At 47.7% G+C, this 26,707-nt stretch overlaps 1 protein-coding gene and 1 non-coding gene across 2 annotated transcripts in view; both read right to left on the bottom strand.

Moving 5' to 3' along the window:
- The window catches only part of LOC126537977 (caprin-1-like), a 32,952-nt gene extending 6,584 nt beyond the window's left edge, over nucleotides 1–26,368 (bottom strand). The window contains exons 1-6 of the mRNA XM_050185093.3: nucleotides 26,183–26,368; nucleotides 25,568–25,630; nucleotides 19,265–19,351; nucleotides 18,433–18,760; nucleotides 12,336–12,517; nucleotides 6,493–7,219 (exon numbers count right to left, since the gene is read on the bottom strand). Coding sequence (XP_050041050.2) covers nucleotides 6,493–7,219; nucleotides 12,336–12,517; nucleotides 18,433–18,760; nucleotides 19,265–19,351; nucleotides 25,568–25,630; nucleotides 26,183–26,296 — 1,501 coding nt within the window. The 5' untranslated portion in view covers nucleotides 26,297–26,368. The remainder of the gene's footprint in view (nucleotides 1–6,492; nucleotides 7,220–12,335; nucleotides 12,518–18,432; nucleotides 18,761–19,264; nucleotides 19,352–25,567; nucleotides 25,631–26,182) is intronic.
- Nucleotides 22,095–22,278, bottom strand: LOC126538003 (U2 spliceosomal RNA). Its single transcript, XR_007600894.2, has one exon. It is a non-coding gene; the product is annotated as a U2 spliceosomal RNA (small nuclear RNA).
- Nucleotides 26,369–26,707: the final 339 nt, after the last annotated feature.

Below are 26,707 nucleotides of genomic sequence, written 5' to 3'. Positions count from 1 at the left end.
TCCATGCCACCATTCCAACGTTGTCATACCTATCGTACTTATTCGAATCTAGGCCGGTAGTTATTTTCAAATAATCATATACCAAACTCTAGGGTAAGCTTAGATTTGAGGATATTAAATAACAAGCCAGTTTTTAATTAAAATTGATAAATATGGTGCATAGCTAGCACTATCTAGAAAATTCAGTATTGCAGCTGCTACTAGTCGCGCCAGTCGCCAACTGAAGTATACGAGCCACGTCACCATTTAGACCTGTATCGTATCGGCGTGCAGCACAGTGTTATCATAATGGCACCGAACTATATTGATGCCAATATAGTGCCGTTTTCAAACAAAAAGTTGTGCTAGCCAGAGAGGCATCGTCAAACATTCAAGCCAGAGGGGACTTCGGCATTGATGGTGAAAATGTCCGTCGCCGAAGGGGGCAAGCGCAGATGTTTTTTGCATGCGCTACAATAAGGATGGCATTTATCAGACCACAGCAGTGAAGATTTAGAATGAGCTCGGCATGTACATATTCAATAAATGTTTTCATTTTGTGAACGCTGTCCTCACTTTTTTTTGTTTGGCCTAAATTGAAGGCAGGTTTTTTCTCTTTTTTTCTTTCTGGCGTCGGACTTTCAGGGGTCGGCTTAGAATCGGGGCCGGCCGAGATTCGAGTGAATATGGTAGTTCCCATAGACATTAACCTTCTGTAAGTGTCCATCTAGTGGACATGTCCATTTCATCTGATGCCAACATTCTGAATGGCTGGGCTGGGTTATGCGCCAGGAGGTAAAAGCCCCAGCCAATCAGCACTTCAGCAGCAGACGAAATGGACATGTCTACTACATGGACATTTACTCCATTGGCTCCTTTGCTCAAGCTGAGGAAGTCAATCGCGGTCGAGAATTTAAATATGGATTGGTTTTGATTGCGATCATAGGTGTGTGTGTGACACTGGCATTACATCCAGGTGAAATTTTACTTCCTTGCTTTAAGAGGGGATGTGGCAATTGAAGTGGTCAAATTGTCAAAATTTCGATTTTCTGATTTATCTTTTTGCATGATCCACGTACCATTATTTACCTTGTGAAATATTATAACAAAATACACAGTAGAAATCGAGAAAACCACTTTCCTGGAGTGCTATCATAAAAATCATGGAAAAATTGGGCTTTGGAAGGCCCCGTCGCACCGCAGATTGACCTGCTATTCATTGACGCAGCACCGCCATATGGTATCATCATAAAGAGGAGAGATTGGAGCTGAAGATAGCCAGAGGAATGCATTTTTTCACCGAAAAATAAACCAGCAAACGCAAGAGAAAAAGGAAAACGTGGCATTGCGACTAGGGCGCAGTAGTCATGTGGGGCACAGGGCGTGCTATTATTTGGCTGTTGTAGATTTGAATTGCCGACGAACCTCTCCTGCGCATTTGTGCAGCAGCGAGCTGCACGTTCCAGTCAACGTGATCGACTAGCGTGGCAGCTTATGCACAGTTTCTATGATGAGCCTCAAAGGAATCAAGTTCCAAACGGCCTACGTGCACGGAAGACCACAAAAGGCATGGGAAAGAGGGAGAAAACTACTCGTAGAAGTGGATGCCGCTGAGCTTGCTGACGAGGCACGACCAGCGCACGTGGGTAATTGGGAAAGCGTGCCCACGAGCGACGGTGAAGGCACGCCTGCGAGCGATAGTGAAGGTGCGTCCACGAGCAATGGTCCGCGAGCGACAGCGAAGGCGTGTCCACGAGCGATGGCGAAGGTGCATCCATGAGTGATGAAGGCACGTCTGTGAGTGATGGTGAAGGCACGTCCGCAAGTGATGGCGAAGGCACGTCAACGAGCGATGCAGGTGCGTCCGCGAGCGATGGTAATGGTGCGTCCACGTGTGGTCTTGACGGCAACGTGACATTGGCGGCGCAGAATTTTTAGCATCAAATATTTAACTGCTGATTTCAGCTCCAACTCTCACTAATAAAGAGGGTGCGCTGTCATGCCGGATGGATGCATGATGATCAAAACGGCAACTAAGGTGCACAAAACTTATGAAAGCGCGCAATAAAGTAAATCAAAATGCAAAGAAAATGTGTCCTCACAGGCAAAGGACTACATCCCAGGCAGTTTTTAGGTGCTCAAAGTAAAGATTTAAATGTTTACAACAAATGAAACTTTGAGCTCCGTTTTCTCAGCTTTCATATTTTGTGCAGTTGCTTTCAGCCATCCCAGTGCCATTTTACAACAAATGAAGACAAAATCATCTCTCTTTTGCACTTAGATCCTGAAACATTGACGAGTGCAATAAAGATGTCCATTTTTAACTGCACCTCATAAAAAAATTGTTTTTTTTGCAAAAGTTGTAAGACAATATGCACAGGAAAGTTAAAATATTTTTTAGTCATTTCGGGATTTAAAAAATAAAGCAATACCTTTGTTGCACAGAATGTGCCTTTGTGAACATGCGGATGTGAAAATCTTGGCGAACTTCTGTGTAATTAATTTGGGGATGACCATTAGAGGCTGTCAATTGTAACTCGGAAACTATAATACAGTTGAACCCACTTATAATATTCAGGTGCCACGAAAATTCCATTGTTATAAGCAATAATTGTTATAACTGGGTTGCAGAAAAAGAAAGCAAAATAGGGGGATGGCAGAGCTGCTGTGCAATATCTAAGTGCTCCATCCCCACCACCTGCCTCCATGTGGCTGCTGTTTGTGTTAACTCGTTTTAAAGGGCCCCTTCACCAGGTCTGGCCATTTTGGGCCGACAAGTGCAGAGCATACATTGCGCGATAACGATGGTGTCTGCAATGTATTACATCATTACACGCCGTAGAAAGATCTGAAATTCCAAACCGAATGCCGTTTTTCCTTCTCTTCACAGCCGCAGCGCTCCAAGCCGGACGGTGAAGTCGTGCCCCTGCGCCTACGTAGTTGTGTCCGCAGTGTGACGTTGCTCGTGGTGATGCGCGACTTCGAGAATTATTCAAGACATCTGTTATTTGTGCTATCTGTTGCTTGAATTCACGTTTAGAGCAATAATAAAACACATAAACGGAATGTCCCTGTGCTTTTTGTTTTACTTTGACCTGAAGCCAGAGAGATGTACTACTGCTTCATCGGCTTGTTCCCACGGTTGTGCGGTCATGTGCGTAGGTACCGAAACTAAGCCATTTTTGTATAGCGTTCCAGCGCAGGATCATGTTCTGCGATCCGCTTGTTCTGCCTCAGTATTCGTGCAGCAATGAATTCTACCGCTAGTCATGTTTCCTTGTGCATAGCGTGCAAAATCGTGCGCTGCGCAAATGAGACAACATCTCGCGTGCGACGCCGTCGATGGAAGTGCGTAGCGCCGAGGGGGGGAAAGGCGAGGAGAAAAAAATGAAGGCGGGGCCTGTGACGTATTCGTCATACGATCCTCGAGGTCTGGTATGGCAGAACGCAAGGAAGGAATTTCGCTTGCGTAGGGTAGACGGGGCGAGTGGAGAGAGCGTCTTGCTTGGCAGTGGAGCCCGCCTGCTGAAATCATGGGTTCACGGCACTGAAATATTTCTATCTCGGCTATTAATGAGCCGATTTGAAACATTTTGTGGCAGAATGCTCCCTAGAGGACATGTAACAACTTCCAGCGTATAACCAAAATTTGCTATGGGGCCTGGTGAGGGGCCCTTAAACTTTTAAACTCTGCTTCCTGCGTGCTCTCCGATCGCGTGTAACAAGCCACGGCTGTTAGTGGTCAAGAATGGCACTTCTAACAACTGCAAAGAGGGGTCACAAACAACAAGTGAGACGCGAGCTCCGCTGAGGCATCATTTTGGTGGCCCCAAATGGGGCTTTAAAAATTTTTTAAGAAGGTTGCTGCAACAGCTTCTCAGCTTCAGAAATCTAGAATAAACATCTTGAAGGGGCAGCGCAATATGACGAAGACAGAAGGCAGGAACACACCAGGACAGCGCTGATCTCGCAACTAATGTTATTCGAAGGCATACACAAACTTATGTACACAACCCATAGCCACGTGCTCTCCCATCGATGACGTCATTATCAGTGCGCAGGAAAAAATGCAAAACCCTGTAATATAATGTTGCACAATGAGGTGGCTTAAAAACTTAAATTCACTGTCATACAAATTTAACAATGGCATGCTTACACAACACGACCTTTTTTTCCTGATATAGCAGGCCTCAATAATCTCCCTCGTCTGATTTCTATGCCCGGAAAGTATTGTGGTGTTTTCATAGATTGGAGTGCGCCCATGCTCAGAGCAATGCCACGCAACATGCGAGTAGGCAGAATAAACGTTGGGGTGAGATCACCACAAGCATCTCGCCACGTAATTCTCACTAGCTTGCATGTCTGTCAGCCTTGCTTGCTTTACGCGAAGCTTGCCGACATCTTTCTCCAAGGCATTCAGGTGCTCCACGTAGTGCAGCAGAAGGTACCTTGTGAAAATGAAGCCCCGGAGGGACTGAATCATCTGCAGGGCCTCCCGTGAGGGCAACGTTGAGGCAGCCTGCCCTACAGCGTCATTGTCGTCGCTATCCGATGCAAGCACATTCGCAACAATCGCCTCATCGGTTAGAAGTTCTGATGTTTCTAATGCATCGTCCGTATGTAGCAACTCTTCCGAGTCCTGAAGCACCCTTGTCGACAGTGGACCAAAGTTCAGGCATCACTTTGTCGGTGGGAACTTCGCGGGCTTCGTACAGGTCATTGCTGCCTCGAACAAAGCACGCTTTCCTAAAGCAGTTCTGCATCATAGAAGCACTCACTTCGGACCACGCACCAAAGATAAACTGCACGGCCATCAGTAGATTGATTTTCAATTCTGGTTGCTCCTTGCCTGTCCACGTGGCCATGTCCATCAACAAGACGAACTTGTTCAGGATGCGGCTACGATACATCACCTTAAGGTTGGCGATCACGTCGGCGTCAATGGGCTGCAAGCCTGCCGTCGTGTTTGGTGGCAGGAAAAAAAAACTTCCGCGCTTGTGAGCTTAGGCATCAAGTGGTGGGCACTACAATTATTAAGGATGAGCGCCACCTTCCTGTTAGATCGCTCGATACGTTGATCAAATTGCAGGATCTACTTGCGAAAAAGTGCTCGCGTCATCCATGCCTTGCGGTTGTGACGGTAGCGTATCGGTATCCTGGCAGCACCGTAGAAGCAGTGTAGATTTTTTTATTTTCCAATGACAAATGCGGGACACTTGTCACTCTCGCCCATGTTGGCGCACAAAAAAAGTGAGGCGCAGCTTGCTGTTCTTGCCGCCCTTACACGTGTCTCCTTTGAGTGCATGCATCTTGGATGGCAACATCTGAAAGAATAGACCCGTTTTGTCGCCATTATACAGGTTGGCGTGAACATAGTTGTTGAGGATGCGGGACAGCGTTTCCTCCACCCACTTCTGCTTCGCCTCAATGTCAAGCGAAGCTCCCTCGCCTGTGACGGCTTTGTACACAATGCCGTGCCTTTCTTTGAAGCGCTGTCGCCACCTGGCTGGAAGTCAACATCATTGATCAGTAGGGCAAACTGCTTCGCTAGTGTGGCCAGAATTGGCCCGGTGATGGGCAACAAGTTCGTGACATCGGCACCGAGAAACCACTCGTAGAGGGCCTTTTCCACCTCCTTCCACCACCCTGTCGAATGCGTTTGCGCCCAATGTTAGCGTGCACTTCTCTGTTGAAATTCTGAGCGGAGTGGATGATAGTCAGCACTGTCGGTTGCGACATTCCATACTTCTTGACCAAGACGCACACCTTTTTACTATCTTTCTAGTCCTGCACGATATTACACTCCATTTCCAAATCTATAGCCATGTGCTTTCTTTTCACCGGCAACGTCGTGCATTTCTAATGATCAGCGGGCGGATCAGCCATCTTCCGTTTCGGCAGCGCCAGATGAGGCGAAGAAACCACGTGGCGGGGAACGACTTCGACGCAACCAACACTGACAAGCACAAGCGACTCACTCCGTTGGCTGAACTGCGCAAACTGAAGGGGTGGCCAGGTTGGCCAACAAGCATTCTGGGAGCGGCGCAGTTGGCATGGTCCATTCACGTTTCACAGGGTGGTGCGGCTTGGAGCTGTGGGCGCAGCCCATTCGTGTTTGGAGTGGTGGAAGGGCGACAGGAGAGAGGTGCGTGTGGCTGGAGAACAGGTTCTACTGTATGAGCGCACAGTGGCGGGGAAGGTGCAGTGGCTGGAATTTCTCATTTTCTTTTATTTCACTATAGGAAGCATTCAAAAGTTGACGGTGCAACAGATTCCTATTGTTATAGCAGATATATTGTTAAAACCGGTATCGTTATAAGTGGGTTTGACTGTAGATAGCACAACACTAATTTCGGTTAAGATATCAGCATAACAAATCACACCTGCATGGCGCATTTCACCAATTTATTCCCATAAATAAGTAAATCTTTATTGCCACGTCCCCCCTTAAGCCTACGAAAATTGGGTGTGCGTTAGCCTTCAGTGAATATGGTATGTGGCAGGAGAGCCTACCTTTGCCGTTGGTGTAGCCACCCCTCCTGGGAGGTCCTCCACCAGGACCACCCCTCCGTGGCCTCCTATCGTCGCTGTGGGCACTGCGGAGGCTCTGGTTGGTGAACGTCACAGTGGGGATTGGCACGAGATCCGAATAGTCCATCGTCATTGGTGGCAGCTGTGGCTGGTGCTGAGGCTGCTGATGTGGTGGAGGCTGTTGTGGATGTGGCTGGGGTGGTGGTGGCTGTTGCTGGACAACAGGCTGTTGGACTGACTGTACTACAGGTTGAGGAGGAGGCGGGATGGTGTGGCTCACAAGTGGCTGGTGTGGGGGCGGGGCAGCGTGGTGAGGGAGAGGGGGCACGACTGTTGCAGGGTGGGGTGGGGGGCCAGCGGTCAGCACAAAGCCGGCAGGCTGCACAATGGCAGCGGGCGGAGGGGCCATCGCAGGCACTGAGGGCAGCGCTGCCACAACGGCCGGGTCCATGTGCGGTGACTCAAGGTCGATCTGAGACTCTTGGAAAAAGTCGAGCCGACCAGGAACCAGGGAAGTAGCCTCCGCCACCACTGCAGGCTCCGCGATAGTGTCGCCAGGCAGCAACGGAGGTGGGGCTGTTGTCGCTGCAGAAACTGGTGCCACTGGGATGGTCGTTGGCTCAACTTCCCGCAGGGGGCTTGGTGCGGTTGCTACTGGCTGTGGAAGCTGCGGCTGCTGCTGTGGCTGCTCTACCAAGGGTTCGGGTACCTGTGCAAATGCGGCAGTACAAAACTAAACTGAGGCCATACCTGTGACAAATGTGCTTTGTAGCAGCCCCAACAGTGCAGCCTCGAGGTGAGGAGCACCCTGCACGGTGGCTTCGCAACCACAAACATTTACTGATGTTCAGTGTCTCACGCAGGCAGGACATAACAGGTCTGCAAGTCATGTGTACAATTTAGTTAGAGGGACTTTTTCAGTTTATTCAATGCAATTCAATTATTCAATGAACTTGAATTCAAGGCTACGGATGGGCGAATATTCAATGTTGTCGAAGAGTTCTCTATTCATTATTCACTTCGATTTGAATTAAGGTATTCGATATATTCAAATTATTTGGCGGTCTCGAATAGGCAGCCAAAAGCCACAAACGACCGGCACAAATACAAATCTCGGAGGCTATTTTTTATATGTCGTGGCTGCCATACAGCAGCTGTAGATCTCGAAGGCTATACATTTTTGCATTAAAAAGGTGGAAATATGTCATCGCTGTATAGCTCACTACGTGGGCGGCCTCACATTGGTGTAGACATCAATTTTTTTTCTCTCCTCCTGACAAAGCCTTGGCATTGCCCCGACCTTCCGTTGCACCACACCAGTAGCGCTTATTCACGTGTTGGCGCTGCTGCTATAGGTGAAGATGGCGTCAACCGCGCCTGTGTACGGGCAGCGCGCGCATGCAAACCCGATATGGAACTTTTTTCCTGAAAGTGCCTGCTGGAGTTGAAGCACAGTGCGAGACCTGCAGAGTTGTTTTGAAGATGCCTACTAGCACTATGACGACGCTTCTCACCCACTTGAAGAAACATCCAGGCAAGCACCAAGAATACTCGGAACTGCACCAACTTTACAGTTTGCTGAAAAACAAAGGCGAGTGAAAGGGGCTATCATTGCAGCTATCCGTGGCCAGTTTATTTAAGCCTAAACTTCAGTCATCGATAAAAGCGCAAGAAATGACTAAGAAGATAGCAGAATTCATTGCACATGGCCTGCAGCCATACAGCGTGGTCAAAGAAGAAAGCTTCATCGAGATGATGGGCTGTGCAATTCCGGAGTACGTCGTTCCGTCGCGGAACGCCTTTTCATGAACAGGCATTCCAAACTTGTATGCGGCGAAGAAAAATGACCTGAAGAAGTGCGTTAGGGACGTATTTGACAACGGATGGGTGGACAGTGAGGGCCGGCGACAGCTACATGTGTGTTACGGCCCATATGATGGATAGCGACTTCAAACAGCACGCCCTCACCTGCACACCAATGCCACAGGAGCATACTGAAGAAAATATACTTGTTTCTCCAAGACGTGATCAAAGAGTGGGGTCTGCCCGATAACATCCAGACTTTTGTCATTATTGACAACAGCTGACAAATGCCATCTTGGTGTTGTTTTGACTGAATTTTTTTGTCTCTGTTTTGCTGCCTTGCAACATGGCATCATTGGCGTGGTTGAGGCGCTATTGGCGTTTTCCCACGATGCAGAGCGCTGATTGGCCGGAGCAGAGCGTTCAAATCCTGCGGGCTAAAGCGCACCTGCCATTGGCTGCTCCCTTTGATGCCGCGCCCACTGCGCCCGCGTCGTTGTTGCCCCTTGCTCCGTCCACCTCAACAGACACCTGCTTGCGAGCTGCTCATCACCTTGCGCTATCTTTTAGATTATTTTCTCGGCTTTTTTTCTAGTTCTTTGCTGGATGCAATGCTGGCAACGAAGCCCAAACAATGCAGATGTTCAGTGCGCGGAAGCGCGATATGCGACTTGTATGAGCATCGAACTTCCGATCTTCCCCAGCGAGTCGAAAATCTGACAGACTGAGTGTCTGGAGCCGCAAGAGCTAATTAGAAGCTCCGCAGGAGCTTTCTAATTAAAAAAAAGAAAAAAAAAAAAGAAATACACATGTTCAACTTTAAGGCCCAAATTCAAATTCAAAGTTGTGTTAAATTATTTTGGAGGGGAAGTTAAAGAAAAGGGCTCTGTAGCCCCCTGGGATGTCTATCAAGGGATCATCACAGTGAATTTCAGCTTCCTGCGATGCCCTGGCATTTCTCCAGGCTCTTCCTCAGGCATATACATGAACCACCTAGTTAGACCTCAATAACTCTGGAACTAATAAACACATCTTCGTTGAAACATTGCAGTTCCTTATAGTTCGGTGGTGTGAACGTACCTTATAAGTTTCATCCGTATATCCTAAAATATAAGAAAGTTCGGTCTCCAAGGTAGCCTCCCCCCTTTAACATTCCACGTAGACTAAGCATTTGCCTTTAGTGTCCCTTTCAGTAATACCCTTGGCTTTGACAGTCCTTGTCCCCATCACACTTTTTCAGAAACCCTGCCAAATAGGCAGACATGTACGCGTATAAATCTTACACACTAAAGGCATGACCACACTGAGCACGGAATAACAGTCTCGCTAAGCATATATGTGCGCGTATGCATCTCCATACGCATGTGAAGGGAAGGGTGAGCAGCCATACGATACTCGCACAAGTGAGTGCTCCATTGCGCTTGCCACAGTGCTTCTAGAATCACTTCTGAAGGAAATGTTTATGGGTTTGAGGAAAGTATTCCTAACTTGCTCAGAGTCAATCATGATTAAGAAATGTGTGCCCGCTCAATCGTGATGGAAAGTGCGCCGCATATAATACCCATACAAAGTTTTGAGCACATGCCTGTTACGACAACACTGAACATCACATTCTCCTTGTCATGTGCTTATTCTTATAGTGCTTGTCCTTTGCCGGCCAAGGTGTGACATGGAAGCAGCGGTGACTCCCGGCGTCTCAGCACGTTTCTGAAACAACCTGTTTCCAAACCCATGCAGGAAGTTTACATGCTGGCCATTAAGCCAGCACGCAGACTGCCACTTCCGTTGTGTACGCTCAAAATGACGCTCCCAATCAAGCCCTGCCTGATGTGCTCACAGCCTGTGCGACACACAAGCAGGCATGTACAATTAACCCCATGTGGCTCAGCCTGAAGGACACAACAGCAGCGTGTCACTTTTTAAAGCTGACAGGGTTACATCCCAGGCACTGCCACTCTATTTCTCATCAGTGAGAAAGGTAATGCGACATGCTGGAAGTGGGTTCTAAAGAGATCTATGGCACCAGTCTTATTTCAATACGTGAAGCCCTTAAGGGGGGACGCGGGGATCAGATCGCGAAAATCGCAAAAAAGATCGATTTTTGGCAACGACGCGTTTCGGTATCTGCAATGCCTAATCTACATTGTATCAAAATGGTTTGACTGAAAACGCACTAAAAGTGCCCGAAAAAAATTAATTTATCAGTGCGTAGGGCGAGAAAACAACTTTAAATCGCGTAAAATCACCGCAGTTCGCGGAGCCCTAACTCGTCTTTCCCGCCACCGAACGCCGCCATCTTGGTATCGTTCGAACGCTCGAAGTTGCGCCATTCCGTTTCTGAATTCTTCGGTCGTCACCATCTTGTAACAAACGCACAAACACAAAAGAAGCGCGGGTCTGCTAGAGGCGGTGACACGGGCCCTGCGATGAAAGCGGGCCTCCGATTGGTTGCCGTACTGAAAGGAGTCTCGCCATTGGTTGCTGCTGCAGCAGCGGACAAGCTGGCAACCACAACGGACGGCAGTTGTCTGCTTTGAAAACCACGCCGGCGTCGTTCTTCGCTTGACACTCGCAGAATTCGGATTTATGAGAGCTCCCAGGTCAGTGATGGATCGTCGCTCGTTCGAAAAGAACTTTTAAATGAAGCATGCCTTCGGAAAACGGAAGCGCAAGCCTCCTATGGCGAGAAAAAGACAGCGGCCAGCGGCAGAAGCGGAGAACCCGACTGAACACGCGGATAACGTGCCGCGTTATCTTGCACCGTCAGCGAAGCCGACAATTGCCCTGTGACATCGACACTGATAACTAAGACACCGGAAGGCGTGCCAATGGAGTCTCTCGCACCTGTGCGTACGGCCGCGCGAGTCAGCAACCGAGATCGCGTTGTTGGAGGCGACGCGGGTCGAAGGTCTCCATCGCCGGCAGAGACGGTGTGCGTTTCCGATGCATCGTGCAACAAGGACACGCAGCCTGCGAGTGAGCCCCAACCGTCGACGAGCTACATACTGTATGGTGACTCAAGGCTCACCAGACGAATCGTCGCACGATTCAGACATGCCTCAAGCCGCGTTTTGTGTCAGCGGTGACTGCAGAAGCGCAGGCATGCAGCGTTCGCGACTCCCTTCGCGCAGTGTCCGCGACTGAGCGGAAGCAGCAATGCCAAGAACAAATTTAGGCCCCTTGTGACTGCGAGTTCATTATTATGCCTGTTTCCGCGATGAACTCTTTGATCGCTAAAGCTCTGTGCCCAAGATGCCAACAGCGTTCTGTGGGTGTACACTGCGATACCAGGCTCGGCCTGGCAGTGAAAATGGTGGTCATGCACTACTCCAAACGGCGCAAGAAAAGGATAAAGAACGCCTGAAGAAGGCATCCAAAGCCCACCAAATAAAGAGGCAAAGGTGTAAGAAGATGCCTGACAGCAATGATTCAAAATATTACAGCCCTGGTGCTTTGTAATAAATTTGCAGTGCTTTTAAAACTTTGCAGCCATTTTTCTCAATTGCATTCTTTTGTCATTCACCTCGCTCGTGGAAAGCGTAGCACAACAATGGCTGGACCGATTTTGGTCCAGTTTGTTTTGCTGGGATCCACAAGCTCTGCTGTACTTAAAGACAGTCTTGAAATGTTTCTTTATCTTTCCATTATTTAATTATTTCACAATTACTACATGGCTCCATGCAGTGAAGCACAGTCATGTGCATGTTATGTTGAGCAAAAAATTATTAGCGCACTAAAAAAAAAAATCGAACACTGTCTTGATGTAGATTAGACAGCTGGGCAAACATGCAAAGTATTTCCAGCTCCCTATCATGTTTCGTTACTGTGCCAGGCTTTCCACAAGCAAGGAACTTATAAATTCTTATAAAACAAAAACTAATTAAGATATCCTAATGAAATTTTAGAATTGTCTCTTTATTGCAATGTGCAGTGTGTGTGCCAAATTTCAGCCCTTTCTGTCAAGAAACAAAAAAGTTAATTCTGATCCCCTCCTCCCCCCTTAAGAGTCTCCCCCAGCTCACCTCGCTGACTGGCGACTCGTCCCCCGTGACCAGCGGCACCTCCTGCGGCTGCTGCTCCTCTTCCTCGGTGGCCGTGGCATCCTCCTCGGAAGCAGGAGCTGCGGGTGTCGTGTCCTCCCCAGATGTCCCAGAGAAGTACGCGCTGTGCTGTACCTCCAGCAGCACCTCCCGCAACGCCTTGTCTGATCAGTGCGTCCACGGTCAAGGAATTGTACACGGCTTGTAGCATGTCAGGCAGCACTGCGCCCTAACTTGCTAATGTGGTACGCTAGAGGACACACGGTTTCCTACAAAGATTAGCAGAGGGAAGTGTGCTGCTTGTGTCTGTGTATTGCTTTGCAAGTAGGGAGTTTAGCCACCAGTAGAATAAGTACGTCCAGCCTGCCAGCGGCAAGTTCAAGTTATAATGAACTACAGTCCACCGATTTTTCCCACACACCCGATTTTTCGACCGCCTTCGTAGCACCCCCACGAGCCCCCCAATAAAGCCAACATATGCGGACATCTGAAATTTCAGGCGCCGAAACGCTTCACTGCCGCATACTGCAGGCTTGAAACGGCATAATGAACGCAACCACTGCCACCATTTTGACGATTACCTTGTAGCCTCGAACCAGTGCTGATGCACGCCAATCCAGAGGCAGTCGTATCTACAACCAAGGCAACGCTAAGCCTAGCTGCTTCAACGTTCGCTACCCTGCTGTTCGGTGCAGCGATTTTCATTAAAAGGATTCTGCACTCTCAACATTGGCACCGACTCCACCTTTGTTATCTTTGCTGATGGCTTCCAAGCGCAGAAAGCATTGTCAAAAGCAAGGGTCAAGCATTGCATAATGCTGGTGCCCGAAAGTCAACTTCGTTACAACACAGCGGTGTAATGCGACGAAGCATAAGAGAATCTAAAAAGGACACCTATGGGTGTTTTTTTTTACTAATGGCACCAGTGCCCTTGATCCAGTTAGTGGCAAGGTTCTGCTCGCAAATGTTTACTGATGCAATGCCGTGAGCAGCAAGGAAACAGCCTTCTGCTGTGGCAGTGATGACCCATCAGATGGCCCCTGTGCTTTGGCTTCCCCACAATTTGTGTCGGGCAGAGGACTACAGGGGCCCACACGGTGGGCCCACAGCCTCAACAAGCACGTCCTCATCACGTGGGCCGATCACTCCCAATGCTTCCAGCCCATGCACCTGCTGTACGCAAATGCCACGCACACAGAGCCAAAGTCCAGCGCCACTTCTCTGCTGCTGCGCGGTCGCCAGTGCACCGTACAGTCAAACCTCGTCATGAATATGCCTCAAAAGGACCCTCACCAGGTCTGGCCATTTTGAGCTGACATGCAGTGCATACAATGCATGCTCATGATTGTGTCTGCCAAGAATTACGTTCCTACGAGCCGCAGAAAGCGCTCAAATTTCAAACTAAATGCCATTTGCCCTGCTCCTCGCAGGCGCCGCGCTCCAAGATGATAGGGGGAGGGGGGATAAGTATATCAGCAAGTGCACCTTACATGCATGTATACGCGGTGACGTCACTCACAGTGACCCGTGACACTTCGAGAATTATTCAAGGCAGCATCTGTTATTCGTGTAATCTGTTGCTTCAATAGATGAAGTTTAGAGAAATAATAAAACACAAACCGGGTGACCGCATGTTTTTGTTTTACTTTGTACCACAGTAAGAGAGATGTACTTCCATTTCGCCTGTTTCCACGTGCAGTCGCGCACGCTGAGAGTGAAACTGACATTTTCTACAGTGTTCCAGTGCACGACCATGCTCTGTGATCTGCTTGCTTGCGCAACCGTCAGTGGAAGTGCGCCACGCAGAAGAAATGTGAGAAGGGAAAAAGAAAGAAAAAGTGGGGTCTGTGACATATGCCTCACGCAATTTTCCAGCTCCTGTATGGGAGAACACAGGGAAGGAATTTCACTTGCGGAGGCTAGACGGGGCAAGTGGAGAGAGTATTTGTTGGCAGTAAAGCTCCCCTGTTGAAATCATGGATTCGCAGGACTGAAATATTTGCCTCGGCTATTACCATATTTACTCGAATCTAATGCGCACTTTTTTCCCCAATAATATGGGTCCAAAAATTGTATGCCAGTTAGAATCGAGTATGGCCCTAAATCTGCATTGCCATATCGCCATTGGCATTTCACAATGGCCACCTCGTATACGCTTCGAGCCTAGCTTGCATAGCTTCCTCCACATGCTGTAGCATGTGTGCTTACCGTAACAACCGGAATATAGGTCGCACTTTTTTCAAAAAACCATTGCGAAAAGTTGACCCTCGTCTTATATACCGGACATTGGCGGAAAAGCTATGGAAATCTTGCAACAATGGGCGGACGACGTAAACAGCCGCCATCGCCATCAGCGCGGCATGGCGACATTGTGGCACCGCTATTTTGCGTTTCCATTGTCACAAAGTTATATTGGTTAAAGGCTGCTCTTTCACATTTTGTTTCAAAATGAGCGAAAGCCAACGGCAATTCACTGTCGCCTTCAAGAAAAAGCCGATTGAGTGCGCGGAAGCCCACGGCAACCTGGCGGAACAGCGCGAATTTGGAGTATCCGAAGAGAGCATTCTGTACTGGCAGAGGCAGAAGCAGCGTATTACAACTTGCAGCAACCAAAAGAAAACGTCATTTCATGGGCGGACCGTAGAACTGGAAGACAAGGTTGCGGAGTTAGTCTGGGAGCTGCGTGTAAGATCGCTGCCTATGACTGCCGAATGCATCCGTGTGAAAGCAATAGAGATCGCGCGCGCCTCTGGACTTGGCAGCGACAAGCACTCGTCATCCGACTTTAGTTTGGACGACTCTGATCAAAGGCGTTGCTCTGATTCAGAGTAGCGCTTGCGCACTTCGTGCCCTTCTGTGTATTGCACACCCGGCCAAGTTTTTAACAGTATCGCGCGACCATTGACCCGTGTGTTTATCAGCACCTTATCACGGCACGGAGCGGCGAAATAGTGAAAGTAAGTGCACGTGCACACATGCGCGTATCTCATTTGTTTCGCCACTCAGCGCCTTTAATAAGGTGCTGACAAGCACGCGGGTCGATGTTCATGCGATACTGTTAAAAACTTGGCCAGGCGCACATGCGAGCAGCATTTAAATAAATACTGTCACCATTGTGCAACCGGCTGAGTCGCATTTGTTTCAAGGTAAGGGTGTCATTCTGTACTTTTGCCATTGAAAAAGATTTTTTTTTTTCATTTTTAGAACTCGTTAGTTGGGGAATCGACCTATATTCTGGTCCGACCTATAGTCCGGTTTTTACGGTAGCTTAGTCCACCGTCAGTCTTCCTGTTTTCTCTGTTTGCTCTATAAGCATGGAAGTGCCAACTGCGAAGACACGCCAACTTCATCATGATGCTGCAATTAAAAGGAAAGTGATCACATGTGTGGAGATGCTGGAAATCGGGCCACATCACAAATGTTCGAAGTTGCCGAACCTGCCTGCAGACTGGCGCAAACAGGAGACTCGTTCTACTCCAGCGGCTGCTGCATTCTTGAAAGTGATCTGCTATGGAAACAGTCTACGCCCCCTACGCGTCTAGACGCCACCGCACTGTGTTCTCGTCTTCTCGTTGCTTCTCACGTTGAAGCAAGAGGCCGCATAAAGGTCAATTCGCTTGCTCCTGTTGCCGCACTTCCTCACTCCAACGCTTCGTTAAAGAGTTTCCGCGGCCATTGAGCAAGACGTGCTCACGCTTGCTTGAGCACGCAAGACAATATGCTTGTTAATTTAGTTAGTAAGCTAATGGTTAAAAGTTTATACGACCGACAAAACTACTTTTGTTATATTTTGTATAGCTGTCTACTAATTGGTTATCACAATCGATGCTGCAACTTTATCGCAACTTCAGTGCATTGAGAGTAAATCTGTTTTTCCAAATGAGAGAAAGTTGTAATTCTGTATGAAAAAAATGATGTGCGTGGTACTGTAAAGAACTTCTCTTTAGGCCACAGCAAACAGGCGCACGTTACAATTGAGGGTGCTTTTTTTTTATTTCCTTTTTTTGGTCATGAAAAGCGGGTGCACGTTAAAATCGAGGTTGCATTAGAATCGAGTAAATACAGTAATAAACCAATTTGAAACATTCTTGCGGTAGAATGCTCCTAAGAGGGCATGCAAGAACTTCCAACGTATAACTAAATTTGGCTATGTGACCTGGTGAAGGGCCCTTTAACCCTTTGAGGGTCGACTTTTTTTGCCATATGCGACCGCCCAGGGTCGATATTTTTTTATTGCAGATTCCACTTCTTAGGGACTTATTTCGAAAAAAATTTACCGTAATTTTTCTAGGGTGACCGTAAAGTGAGAAAAATATATTTTGTGTTCGTATATATGTACTTTTCATTCATGAATAACAACAATAAGAAAGGAAATAAACTTATAAGAATAAAAAATTTGATGCATTATTATACACAAAGTTCTAGGCTTTGAAAATGCGCACACGAGAAAATTTCGCAACTCTCACGTGTTCCTGCTCTTAACACTAATATTTACATCCATCGCGTAATCGAACTGCGTAGGTGCGCACACTCAAGAAAATTGTGTGGTTGTGTGCCCGTCAAAAAAGCAAAAGGTGAAACAAACTTCCACTAATCCATCTTATCACCAAACAGAGGCAACTAGTTTTGGCGAGTATCCAAAAAAGCAACGGAAACGCATGCACGGCGACATCCTTCCTATGTGCACCCTTATGAGCACTAAACGAGCAAGAAACAAGCGTTAGCCCTTTGAGTGATTAGTAATGAGATAACCATCAGGTTTGCAAGTGAAAGAAGCTGAAACCGCCCGTGGAACAAAACGCAAACCGCCACCCGCCCGTGTGCCAATGCGCGAGCGGTAGTATTTAGACGCGCGGGGGCAAACTAGCTCTAAAACAAACCATGCCAACGAAAACAGAGTGGGAGGCGCGCGAAATAAATTCCCTGTATTCCCACATAGTGGCAGCACATGACAGAAAACATACAGACGGCGCCGTAAATATACAGCATGGACCATTTTCGGACTTGCTCGCGACACCATATATTTATGTAATTGACCCTTAAAGGGTTAAGTAATGCCGAACCTCATTAATGAGAACGTTCGGTTTATTCAACTAACACTGTGGCCCCATCAAAGCTGTGTATATTAATGGTCGAAAATGGCCAGTAATTCTAATGCACAAGTATTTGCGATGGTTAATTCGAACATACTGCGTTCCGACAATGCTCTCAGTAGTGCACCAAATTATGAGACTGTGTTTCTGACCAGCATTCCTATGACCCCACCATAAAGGAAGAGCTTAGCAGACCCGCATCAATGTTGCACGCTAAGAAAGGAAGAAAAAAGAAACAGCGGAAATTTGTGCGCAGGTATGCATCATTGATTGCTGCTGTTAATGACAGGTGTCCTGTACAGCCAATGACAGCTTTCCTGCACACCCAATTTTTCGGACAGGTTCAATAATTCAGACGGCTTCGCGGCACTGCCATGTACTGCATAGAGTCGGTGTATAAGAATGCCTGAAATTTCGGATGCAAAAAAACCTTCACTGTCTGACTTTGCTTTTTCCCATAACCGCAGGTCCGAACAGGCATTAATCGAAGTCACCACCGCCACCATTTTGATTATCTCACTGCCTCTAACGGGCATTCTTGCACGCATATCCACTGGCAGCTGTAGCCAGTGGATATGCACAGTCGCACGTAGATGTGCACTCTCAGTTTCAGCCAGAATGCCCAGCCTGAAAATCTCGGCACCTTTGGTCCCCAAACTTTTGCCCGCGAGTGGACCTAGCTTGCCACCAGTGATTGCGTTATTCTGCATAGCAGTCTGAGCACAGTTTGAAGCTTCAATAAGTAGCCTGCCTGGCTTGTCTAAACACCGTGCCTTGTAAGAAATCCAATGTGCTGGCCTTTCAGGAAGAACTTCGGTATTTCATGGGAGCACAGAGGGCTGACGCTGCAGGGGTGAATGACTCTTGCATTTTTGGGCCTCTCAATGACTGCATTTTGTTGCAATGACTGACAGTGGGTGTGCACGTTAAAGCTTTGCTCGGTCTCGAGCTCCCCCTCGTCTCTCCAAACGACACCACAAGGATACAGGTGGTGTCCAGCAGAGGCCGTGGTCGTGCATCCAACAGGGCCACCAGGTGTTCCGCTGCCTGCGTCAGGAGGCTCGGGAAGGTGCCCGGCTCGCACTCCTCCCTGTCGGGAGCCACCAGCTTGTACAGCTGGTCCAGCTGGTCCAAGGTCTCTGCCGACAGGCGCGGGGCGCCTTCCTCGCCGTCCAGAAAGCACTGGCGCACTGCGGGCGAGCCCAGGGCCATCAGCACATCCTGCACCTCCAGCAGCTCGCGCACTCGCTGAGCCTCCCGTGCCTGACGCTCCAGCTGTTCCCGACGCGCCTGGCGCTTCGTCTGGCGCAGGTGCTGCGTGGATACCCGCAATGCGATTGGGCACAGCTGTCAGCACTAGTGGGAAATGGAACATCCCGTAACGGCAATACCCGTACAAGTACAATGACAACCTCAGCAATGCAAAGTCAACACTATGCGGCAGTCCTGGCCAATCCCTAAGTGCCACTTTAGACAGTGTTCTTGCAGGCACAACATTCACTACATGTAACACTTGCGCACACAGAGCGTGAAAGGGTCTTCAAAGGCTTGAGACTCTGATGTGCATGACTGTTGACCGACCCTCAGGTCACCAAACTTGCCCACCAGACCAGTCACATAACACAGCACCAGTACAGCTGTTTAACCCTTCACGCACACTCTGGCAAGCCTTCTTATATACTGATTTCCTCATAAATCACAAAGCCAAAGCTGCAGCTGTACGAACCTGTCAAGACATCCCTTTTCTCGCATGCAGCTTCTTGCACCTTTCAGAACGCTATCAGCTAGAGTGCGCAAAAGTCAGCAAAAGCCACAAACCTCTTGGACGACAGCAGTGACACTTTTCTGCAGCTCCTTTGTCAACTCCAGCGTCTCCTGCACCTGGTCATATTTGCCAACTGCCGCCTGCACAATGAAACAAGCGAATGAAAAGCTAGCACGTTAGAAGCCCAAGAAACAACATTTTGTAGTAGTAAATATCAGCACAACACCTAGACCAATAAAATGCTCCTTTACAAGAATTTGTACACTAAATCACAGTGTCACCCAACAGTGCGAGGGACAATATTACATTGCAGCAGTTATGTTCACAAAATGCCCCTTAGAGTAAACATTACAAAGGTATGTGGAGGGCCTGCATGGAATCTTTGTGCAGAGGCAGAGCTGGCCGATCCTACACAAAGCCACTCACGGTACATTAGACTGGCAACTTCCAAGTGCTCCAGAGTTCGTGCAGCGTGTTTTACATCTGGCTGGTCGAAATCGAGCTGGGAGCATAACCAAGAGCAGAGTTCCGAGGACATGGCTGATGCACCCTCTCGTTTTATGCATGAGCATTCCTCTCACAGACTGAAGTTTTGTTTTTTATCACATCGGTACATGGCAAAATCGCAGAATGACAAGGACAGTGGGGGAAGAAAGCTGCATCATCGTGGTGTCGCTGACTCCACCATTCTCCAAAACAGTGCAGAAGTTTACACATGATGTAGTTTGGAAAATAAACAATGCATACAATGAACTGTACTTCTCTGACATTAAGTATGTCCCCTGTCCTTAATATATATCTTGTCTTCACGTGTCAGCCAGCCTCCAAAGACATTACAATTTGTCATATCTGTGGGTTATATATTCATGTTCGACTGCCTAAGGCTCAAAGCAATCCAAAGGGGAGGAGAGCACAGCACTGGAGTTTTTGGTCTTTTGCCCAAGACATGTTTCAATAAAAGATGTATGGGAGCAACAGAAGAGAACTCAAGCCTTCACTTTCCAAAGCAAACAAGACATACCAGACAAGGGAAACCCATGCGTCCACTGAGAAATGTGCATACACAAGCACTTGAATGTTTACATCATTTACAATATGTTGACACCACACTGCAGTCTTGAAAAAAAAATTATATGGTGCTTAGGAGATGTTTGACATGGCTCACTACTCACTCATTCATATCATGAACTTAAATGGACACAAATCTGCCTGCTCACTACTACGCACAGCCATTGCCATCCCTTGCAACATCATTTGTCTTCCACGAAATATGCGTAAACAGGACCGTCCACCTATGTTGATGTACGTTGAGCTATTGCAAAGTCCCTTTTAACTATCTTGTCACTTAAACTAAGCTTATGTGGTGCTGTGCCCCCAATAACTGGCCATGCAAGTGTCGGAAACCCACTGACTGGCAACATTAATGGTAATTTCATCACCCCTTGTTCCCCTGCCCCCTGTGGTGCCTGTGTCAATACATTGAGCAGATATGCATGTGGCATCGAGTGCATGTAAAAATGGCTTTATTAAAGCCTGCACTTGGTCTTTGGGAGCTCTGATGCTGCTCTGATGCAAAGAGGAAAAGCTCATACTTTCTGAAATATTGCATTCAATATTGCATTCACTAAGTATGTAGTACCCTTCTTCAAATTGTTTCATTTTGTTATTATATAAGATGAAGAGAAACTTAAATTTAACCCTAATTCAGTTAACTCTGCACTCAAATAATGAATCAATAATTAATGAGGACGATAATTACACAGTTATTGTGATAGCAATTATGTGGACACTCCAGGTGAATTTGGGCGGTGGACGGTGGTGTCAGCGTCGCCGTGGGGTTCCGTGTAATGTCCAAATGTCCTAAAATCGCGCCCGGGTCCTACATACGCTGTAGCTGAGAGCCAAAGCATGCGAGGGTGAGTAGAGAAGGATGGTTGCTTGTTGCGCGGCGCATTGTCGCGCATGCAAAATATTCCGAATTAGGAGCAGGTGCGTGTCGGCGTAGGCTTGGCGCAACACCTGCGACCATTTGGTGCAGCACTTCCATTCCTGGTAAGCTGCATGCTGTCCGCTACAGTACCAACATTAAAAACCACTTATTCCACAGCAATGAAAAGTGTACTCTAAATCTTCAGTAGAATAATATATTCTGGCTTGCTGGCACACTGACACAAATATCAGAGGCCATACCATGCACCATTAATTCCTGGGGTTGAACCCCAATACCCGAATGTTTGTAAAACCTTATCCTGGCGAATCACTATCTAACTGCAGAAAACAGGTTCCCTATCACTTCTTGGAGAAAAGAAAACGAAAAAAAAAGGCAATATTTTAAGACCTGTACAGATTCAGTATTCCCCATGAAACAATTCTTACTCAGTTCAATTAACTATCTGGCGGACTGGGTAGTGAAGTGGACTGTAGAGAATGTATGGATATGTCGATGGCACAGAAAAGGTGAACAGTGTGACTGCATAACACAAACATGAGTGAACCGCATAATTGCCTGTTTGCTTTGAACCAATGATTTGCTTTGACCCCAAATGTCACCTGTTCCGACAATGGCCAGCAATTGCCTTTAGATTGCTATTTAGTCAACCTTTCAAGAAGACACTGCTAGGCCTGGACATTTTCTGCCGAGCTTTTCTAGAAACCGATATGGATTTTGTTTGCACTATTTTGCGATGACAATGTTTCCCATTTATGAGGTCTCCAGTACATTTGCTCATTGCGGTTCTAAAGGAAGGGAGCATTGCCAACTCTTCAGTGGACAAGTGGAAGGGGGGGGGAGCCGACGATGACTGGCCCTCTCAGTGGCAGACTTTCTTTACAGCAAAGCTGTGTATGGCTAGGGTTCCATGCATTTTTGTTCTGCGTGTGCAAAAACAATGGACCAATCCCGGAGATAATGCAATACCAGGCAGACCCGCGGTGGAGGTGAAGCAGGCTTTAAGCACTCCGCCGACTTGCAAAAATAAGTGTACTATCCTGTGTCCAAACAGGCCCCATATCCGATATTAAGTTGATAACAACAGATACTACACTTTGACCCACGTTGGCCAAGTCTACATTCGCATCACCCTCTCTTTGTCAGCGTTCCAAGCACTTTCCTTCCGCTCCCCTGTGGTGGCAGACACTTCAATATGTCCACATTTAATTTCCTCCATCTCTTCGAGGCCGCAGTCCCATCGTCCACGCGAATGTATATAGATATCACAGTAAATTAGTCCGTGCCTTTGTTCAAAGTTCTGCGTTACCTCCGTGTCGACTGCTAAACAGCTTTGCTGGCCATCCACATTCACAGAGTGGTATGGCCAATGATTTTTCTTTTTCGCTAACAACTGGTCGTGGCAGATGCAACTCGCTAAACGGGACTTGGGAAGTAAATTGGCGATCCTCGACTAGGCCTGGCAAGTCGCAACAGCCAGCGCCAGGGCCCTGGAAGAGGGGCTCCACCCACAATAACCAAGCAGTCTTTATTTCGATAAAGTTGCTTCTCTCTCAGTCCTATCATCTTTCAAGTTACAGAAAGAGGTTCAGAAGTCACCTGGCTAACACAGCTGCCAATACAAATAAAAGTATACTCTGAAGAGCTAAAGGGTCAACAACGAACCAGAATGACAAATGAAACCACCTTTCCATCCGTGACAATGCAAGAGCCGGGCTGTCAGGCATCACAAGAAAATCTGGTTTATGAATTGTTATTCCGGTAAAAGAGAGTAATGAGGAAGGGAGAGAGTTGGGATACCTGGCCATTCCAACTGGGTCAAGTCTAGACTCGAGACATTGACAAGGGGGTCGAGACTGTCCTGCTAAATTAAGTGCCGTTGGCAACCTTACCTATGGCAGGCATTCAGTGGAGGGCTGCAGATCAATTTTCACCTTTAGATTCTTTCAGAACGCACACAAAGCTGCCACTACCGTGGGTGTTGTACTCCATTTCTGCAAGCTTTGCCCAGGCGGCCAGTTCTTGAACATGCTTCCTTTTTATGTTAGTACTGGCTTGTGGTGTCAGCAACAACCTTACCTCTCTGCTGCATTAGTGTTACCCCGACTTGTTCTCTTTTTGTTACAGAAGAACCGCTAATGCCCAGAGCTTAGGGGCCTCCTCCTCCTGTATATTTTATTGCCATGTATACTACCATGAATGAATTAATGGTTCTTCTTGCACCCAATGACTCGTGGTAAATCAGGCTGATGGGACTGCTGGAAGTATGCACCAAATGACTCATGCAGGCACTTGTGCATTACAATCATTAATCATGCTATTGCTGTCAGTTCAATTATGTAGAAAGGTGCATAAAAATTTGTCGTAAGGTTTAACTTAGCGATAGCTGTGTCCAATGAACTATAGCCAATTTGAGACTTAGTTACACGACTCAGGATTGTGGGTAATTTTACAAGTATCTGAGCCTGCATGTCGCAGAACGTAATGGATCATACGTATCAGCTATGTGACGATTCAAATGCCCATTGTGAATCTGTCAGGAAGTATGGTGAATCTTAACTTTTTGTTCACTGGCTACATATACACAGGCCTTATGGGACTCAAAGTTATGCAAAGAAAACAAGGCTTTTCTACAGCATTTCGTCTATGCTCAGAAGAAGGGAAATATTCAAAAGTAGAAGCCTAATTCCCCCCCCCCCCCCCCCCCCCTGGATGTTATTTTATTTAAAATTTTTCAATTCGAACATCGCTGCATTTATTGCTTGAATTATGCAAACTGCAAGAATCAAACAAGCCAAGCTGCCTGCTAAATCAGTAGTTACAAGGCTAGCAATGTACCTCTGCAATGCAACCCAACGCCGTCGGCAGCCCAGAATTTTCAAGTGTCTACAAATATGCATTTTTTATTGGGGCAAGCAAACATCCTCTCTGGGATGCAGTACATGGGGGGAAATACATAAAATGTTTTTGCCATCTCCTGTGCCATTCAGCTACTGCTCACGAAAACTAAAATAACCAAGCCTTAATGTTCCAGCTGGTGACCATGCTGGCACCAGAAGGCATGCTACTAATGCTCAAACTGGGCATCCACTGAAATGCCAATACAAGCCCCATGTCAGACAAAGTAGCCCAGTTTATGGCATACACACAAATGAAAAAAAAAAAAATGGGGGGTCCACCTGGCATCAATCCTATGCAATTACAGTTGTGAAGGCAAAACCAGTGTAGCTAGAAATCACTTCAGCACAACAAAGGCATCCGATTACAAAACCAGCATCAAGATCAATGCCACCGTGCAGCTAGGCTATGCACTGCTAACCAGGAGGAGGCTTATATCAATTTTGACCCCCTTTGCGCATTCCTGCTGACACTATTCATAAAGGGTGCTTGCACTGTAAAAGCCTGAGACGAGTAGACCACCATGTAGAGCCCGAGACTAAACGATCACGAATTTATCACTGCACACCAAGTCATTGACACTTGCATGTGCTGATGATGCCAAACTTTTCTGTCACGAATGTGATTATAATGCAAGCAATACGGTGATGCCTGCACACAAATGCTACGATGTCAGGTTTCGTGTCAAATGCATGACAGTGCATAGGGCTACTGCACTATGGCATATTTCTATTGTAGCATCACAAACTTTAAAAAAATGGGCTTCTTACACTGAACAGTGGGCTGCTGACTGCAATGCTAGAACTGTTTTGCTTTATGTGCAAATGCATGCCGAAAGATGCTCAAATATGTAAAAAAAAAAGGAATGAAGCAGCATCGCCAACATATCGCTTTACAATGGTTCGCCAGTAACGAGACACGAGTTCCACCGATGCCAAGCTTCCAGCCGTTATGCCGTCGCCCATATTTGCGGTTCACCAGACAAATTAGGTCAAAGCCGGAAGTGGCAGTTTAGCTAGGAAGTAGGCAAAAGTGGTAGACAGAGCTCTCTGCCTTAAAAAAAATAATAAAAGCTGACACAGTGACTCGACTCGCACGTTGTTCACACATGTGCGCTATCTTGCAAGTCTACGCTCCATGGGGCGACCAGCACACTCAAAACTGAAATCGCAACTATGATACGCGCGTGCCAATTAGGGCGCAATGTACTACACGAAGAATGGCACGCTGCGGAGCTACACGATCGTCCCTCTCAAGTGAAACATGCACTGTCCGATGAAACCACGTCGTGAATTAATGTCGGCGCTAACGGGGTCGGCGCCGTGTTCGAGATTAACCCAACGCAATCACGGGGAGCGGCAACTGCACACTCACTCAAGACGGCCGTGCGATGTGGCCAACGCTTAATGTGGCTGTCGCGGCACCTGCAAGCTGCCGCACAAACGGCAGGTGCGATGCAGAAAGTGGACAAAGCGGGGCGGCGGCGGGAACAGCGAGCGACATGACGCACCTTTTGGTCCTCGTTGAGTTCCTTCCCTTGTTCCAGTTCCTTCTTCAGGAGCTCCAACTTCCCCTGCGCGAAAGATCAGAGAAAAGAGTGCACCACGAGTGAACAACGCTTTTTCCCTATTCATTCACAACCGGCGCCCCACTACCAAAAAAACGTGGGCGCCCGGGCGTAGCTGCCCTGCCTGCCATGCGACTAGGCCCGTGTGCGAGGGGGTCATGCTTCCGTGTCACAAAGGTGCAAGAGTGGCAAATAGCGCACAAAACTTCGAGATCCGCCGACACCGTGAGGAATGTTAGTCAAATTGACGAGCATTCTTTCTCGGGGCCGACGACAGCCGATACAACCGCAAATGAACGAAACGATAGCTCGCGTGCGCTGCAACAATTTAGGCTTAAAAACATGCCTCTCCTGGCTGAAACCGCCCAATGTGGAATCCAAGGCAATTGTCAGCGCCTGCCGTACTGGGCACCGGGTCTGAAAACGCCGAGCACGCCTCGTGCAGTGTGTGTTACGTGCTAGGTAAGGGCTGCGCAGGTAACCTAGGCTTAGCATGACGTGTAGGGCCGTGGTCGCCGACACGGCTAAGTATAAAAAGTGGTGGGACAGGGAGCGTACCTTGCGCTTTTCGAGGTTCCTTGTCTTCTTCTCGAAAATGGTCACGATGCTCTTGAGGGAGTCCTGGCCCTCCAAAGAGGCCGGTTTCTCGATCTTGGCAGCGGCCGACGGCATGCTTTAACCAACAACAGCGTCAAGATCGGCGTGCGTGCCACTCGCGCTGCCCCAATGTGATACGAAAGTGCGGTTGGTCGGCTGATGCAACTGATAGGTTATGGGAAACTGCGCCTTCACCAAATCCGGCCGAATTGACATTACGAAATTGAAATCGAAACTGGTTATCATGTTCTGTTTTCAAAAGTGATTTTTTCATATGCAGTGGTTATTCTAGTATATTATATAGCAGTTTCAGTTGAAATTACGAGAACATGCTGTTAAACATAATGCAAAAGAAACGCCATACTTGGTTTGATCTAGACAAAAAGAAAATCGGGTTGGCTGTATCAGGGAAGCAGCTACCATGGGGTCGTGGAATGGGCACTAAGGAAGATAAATGACGTAAACAAATTGCAATTTTCACACATG

This window comes from Dermacentor andersoni, chromosome 4 (assembly GCF_023375885.2).
Source record: "Dermacentor andersoni chromosome 4, qqDerAnde1_hic_scaffold, whole genome shotgun sequence".
Lineage (NCBI taxonomy): Eukaryota > Metazoa > Arthropoda > Arachnida > Ixodida > Ixodidae > Dermacentor > Dermacentor andersoni.
The sequence above is the reverse complement of the archived record's forward strand: the minus strand, read 5'-3'. Positions and strand labels throughout refer to the sequence as shown.